This window comes from Trypanosoma equiperdum, assembly GCF_001457755.1.
Source record: "Trypanosoma equiperdum strain OVI genome assembly, contig: ctg_1721, whole genome shotgun sequence".
NCBI lineage: Eukaryota > Euglenozoa > Kinetoplastea > Trypanosomatida > Trypanosomatidae > Trypanosoma > Trypanosoma equiperdum.
Window position 1 is genome coordinate 99,437 of NW_027123751.1, and position 2,545 is coordinate 101,981.

At 43.3% G+C, this 2,545-nt stretch overlaps 1 pseudogene across 1 annotated transcript; it reads left to right on the top strand.

Moving 5' to 3' along the window:
* The first annotated feature begins 218 nt into the window (after positions 1–218).
* On the top strand, positions 219–1,574 carry TEOVI_000612900:pseudogene (annotated as a pseudogene). The gene has a single exon. A coding segment is annotated over exon 1 (1,356 nt).
* Positions 1,575–2,545: the final 971 nt, after the last annotated feature.

Here is a 2,545-nt window from a genome sequence, read left to right on the forward strand (position 1 = left end):
TTTGAGATGAAAGTTGCATACCGCCCTTATTTTTGTCCAAACTATTTCCCCTTTGACCCCTTCCTTTTGTCGTTTGTAAAACATCGTAACGCTAAATAGAGACTAAACAAACAATGCCGGCAGTTTTGTGCGGTTTGAGTTCTGCACCACACACACGGGCGTCCTCTCGCCGTATGAGGCACGTGACGCTACAACGAGGTGCAAGGGTTATTGGGTCGCTGTTGTTAATAATGCTGACAGTCGGTTCACTCGCAATGCCAATTGAGGCAACAGATGTTGTGACAGTCAAAGTGCTGAGCCACATGTATGCCGCCGGTTTCCCACACAACGTCGTTGACTCGCTCAATGCAGGTTTGAGCGCATCCATTGCAACACGTGAAGAAAAACTACATACGTTGGTTAAGGTTTCTCTAATTCAACCTTCATCGTATGAGGAATCGGTCGAACAGTTGCTTACAACAAATGTGGAAAAAGCAGGGGATGAGCTTCTTGTTATAGATGGACCACTGGGGAACCAAAACGTACTTTGGGTTCGAGACAAATTGGAGGAACATGATTTAGTTGCCTTTGCACCTCTCTCTTATTCTGATGAAGTTCGTGGGTGGAATCCTCATTTCTATTATCCAAGTGTTGAACCCAAAGCTGAGTTACTTGCTCTGATTCGTTATGCTGTCGTATTTCTTCGACTTCGACGCGTGGGTTTTATGTATCTGAAAGGCACAAACTTTGGTGATTCTTCATATACCTTTACAGAGCAGGTGATGTCTATGATGGGATATAAGTTGTGTGGTACATTTGCTATTGATGTTAATGTTAATGAGCCTATTGGAGATGACGTGTTCGACAAGGAGTGGGAGAAATTTGTGAAGACACGACCACAAGCCGTGTTGCTATTTGGTTCTCCACATGACATCACCAAAAAATTTATTCACTACTTATTGAGAGAGGATCATCATACAGCAGATGCCTTTGTACTCACTGCGTCTAGTTCGCAAACATTTCTGCTGAATACCTGGAAGGAAGCTTTGGAAGAAACTAATACGGAATTAAAACCTGGTCAACTCATTATTACTGGCACTGGTCCACTTGCGAGTGACACACGATACAAAATCATTCAACGCTTCCGTGAAGAAATGACAAAATATTTGAATACTAACGAGAACTGGGGTGGTTTTGCGAAGCCAGAACACTTTGACACAAACCATAACAGTGGAGAATTGATGGTTCTTGGGTGGCTTGCTGGAGAGATGCTTATGCGAGCATTAGTTGACACCATATCATTAACAAATCGCACCTTGTTTAGATTATCACTTTATAATCAGCGCCGTTACTTGATTGATGATATGGTAATTGGTGACTTTGGAGGTGAGTGTGGCAGTGCTGCTCAACTTCAAGGTGCCGTGTGTCGTTGCAATCAAGGAGGAAGTGTAGTGTATATGAAGGAAGTGGTGGAAAAATATCATTTGGAAGCGTTTGAAGAGGGATTCGTGACGTGGTGAACAGTACGTTGCTTTAGTACTGGAATTCGTGTTTATGCGCCACTGAGTGGTCTAGTGATATTGATATCTGATAACCACGTTGTCCAGCGCGCAAATTCGTTGTATTTTAGTGGTGCAGTTACACTGACTGGAAATGGTAACATCGGAGACAACGATAGGCTGTTCTTTCATTCCCTTAATTCTTCATATTCAGGAGCTGCGAAGGACCTTAATGACACACTGGATGAGAGGATTGTTTCTGCTGTATTCGGTGCTATAACCAATGAGGTGCTCACCACACCAGGTGTTATCTTCTTTGACCATATGGTACTTTTTCCTCAGGTGAGCACATTCAAAAGGAATGTCATACACTTCTTCCCTACACTCACCCAAGAACTGTATGTGCTTGCGCAGTATTTCTCACGCTCACCAAATCATATTGCTCACACTATAATTCGGAGTGATGAAGCAGCTGAAGTTGCTGAGGTACTGTCCATGTCACTAATGACTTTTGGTGCGTCACTAGGGTCCAGAGTTCTTTTGAATGAGCATGTTTCTGATATCCATATGGAGTACTTGAAACATGGTGGTGACGTGTTCATACTCGGACTTACAACTCCCGATGTGAAAACGGTATCAAAATACCTTGACACCCATCCTCTAAATCGTGTGTTCATAACATTCACGGACTTGCTATTATATTACGAGGAACTGAAGTTAGAGTTCAGTGTGACTGCAAACGCCAAGGCACAGCGCCTGCTTTTCGCCACTAGTTTGCCGCATTGGGCTGATAATAGTTCCACATCGGAAACTATTATTGCTTACCACGAAGCCATTCCCGATCCATCACAATGGTCACCGATGTCACTGCGTGGCTTTGCCATTGCTCGAGTGATGCAAACACTTCTGTTACCCATGAAGAAGGTTAGCTCTTCCCTATTGTCTGATGAAATATTTTGGCAAACTTCCTTCGTTGTTGATGACATGAGGTATGGGCCCTTTAGTGATGCTGATTGTATTGCCAACGGTGTACAATTGTCTGGTAATTGTGTTTGGAATTATGGTGC